Source organism: Phaethon lepturus, unplaced genomic scaffold, assembly GCF_000687285.1.
Source record: "Phaethon lepturus isolate BGI_N335 unplaced genomic scaffold, ASM68728v1 scaffold23655, whole genome shotgun sequence".
Classification (NCBI taxonomy): Eukaryota; Metazoa; Chordata; class Aves; order Phaethontiformes; family Phaethontidae; genus Phaethon; species Phaethon lepturus.
Window position 1 is genome coordinate 6,116 of NW_010541519.1, and position 1,725 is coordinate 7,840.

Consider the following 1,725-nt stretch of genomic DNA (forward strand, 5'->3'; position numbering starts at 1 on the left):
ACTCCACTACTTTCAGATCTGCTGCCTTCTGAAGCTGATCTCTGTGAATGTGCACAAAGAATACTTCTGCCTCATTCTCTGTTTCCAGGACCACAGGTAAAACAGAACCAACCCATACAACTGGGTTACCCCTGCGTATTTCACATACGGATCAGCAAAATTACTTCAGAATAAAGGTGAAATCTAAGGAAGTCTTCTACACATTCTTGCTATTCTCACCAGCCCTCTGTGACAACATGGCATGCAGCAGGACTGTGTCCAAAGAGAAGACAGGCAGGGAAGATGTGGAGGGGAGTGTTTTGTAGATAACAGATATTTTTATATATTCTCCCAGCGCATCTATAAAACAACCAGTTAGTGGAAGACTAGGGAGATGAAGTGCCACCCACAAAGCAAGACTGCAGTCAGTGGAACAGGACTGCAGGCCTGGGGACTCATGTTAAGCTTCAATGCCTTAGTTTAGGAAGGTGAACTTCCTGTTATTAGATGTCTCCTCTGATTTTTTTATGACCCAGAGATCTCCGTAAGTGCTTATAAAAAAAACCTTGTTGACTTCAAGAATCAGGCAACACTATGTGCCACGCAGAGGAAGGAGACCAGAAGCCAGCCTAAGGAAAGCCTGCTTAGATTTCAAGGAAAAACTGTGATTTCCCATTTTGACCCTGCTCAAAGCAGGCTTACAAATCAGGCCAAAACACCTGTCCATTAGCTTCACTGTAATTTAGCCAAACAGAAGAATGGTGTTTATTGATAAACATGAGTGCTGTACTTGTATCTCATACTCTTCACATGTTTGGTTGCTGCTGCATGTAGAAAGCAGGATTTGAGCTAAACCATACCTTGCTGCCGTGAACACTTCTTATCCGTTATCCCAGTCTCTGGGCCACGTCCAATTACCACTGCTTCCAAGTGTGGAAGTTTCATTCGCTGACTGCATTTCTCTTTCCCCACAAGCCAGCACACGCGCATCACTGTGCTATAGAGCAAAGCAGACAGTATGTTACTAACACGCAGCTTCCCCATGGGTCACCCTCCTGTGGAAAAGGGTCCAGGAGATTCTGCTGCCAGCCCATTCATTAGCCAAGTTACTTCTGCTAACTGGGTTCATGCTTCTGAAATTTATGGCAAAGTACAGCATTAACACTACCATAATCTAAGAGCAGGTTGCTGTTGAAAGGGCAATCCTATTTTCCTTCCTTCTACACCACCATACATTCTCACATCCATGGATCATATATTGGAAAAATCAATTGGATCAGCAGTTCTGTCTGACAGAATAGCCTACCCACAAAAAAAGTTATTTGTTTCCCACTTAATCAGAGTTGATCTGAAAGATTAACTTACCCACCAAACCAATGAAAGCGGCAGAAGACAGAGAGGGTGAGAGAGGAGGGATAGCTTCATTCAGCAACAGTCTGCAGATGGACCGTGCTATGAAACCGGACCCTCAAGTTTACACCAATTTGACTCTGGACAGCAAAGATCCCGCACCCTCCCCACTGCTTGGTGCTTGCCCCCAAGCGCTCCTCCTCCCACCTCTGTGGTGAGCTTTGTCCCGGTGGAAAGCAACCCTCTGTCCCCAGTCCCACACCAGCACTGCCACACACTCAAAAACGTGCGACGTGGCGGTTAGGCCCACCCAGCTATACGTCCCGGTCGGCCTGCTGGTCAGGAAAGGACCCCTCCACCGCTCACTACACAATCCGCCTCAGGGCGCCGCCTTTA

At 46.8% G+C, this 1,725-nt stretch overlaps 1 protein-coding gene across 1 annotated transcript in view; it reads right to left on the reverse strand.

Annotated features, from left to right (window-relative positions):
* Positions 1 to 1,382, reverse strand: part of LOC104621312 (aprataxin-like) — a gene marked incomplete at its 3' end in the record, with an annotated part of 3,624 nt that extends 2,242 nt beyond the window's left edge. Inside the window, exons 1-2 of the mRNA XM_010287764.1 lie at positions 1,345 to 1,382; positions 840 to 976 (exon numbers count right to left, since the gene is read on the reverse strand). Coding sequence (XP_010286066.1) covers positions 840 to 969 — 130 coding nt within the window. The remainder of the gene's footprint in view (positions 1 to 839; positions 977 to 1,344) is intronic.
* Between the last annotated feature and the right edge of the window lie 343 nt (positions 1,383 to 1,725).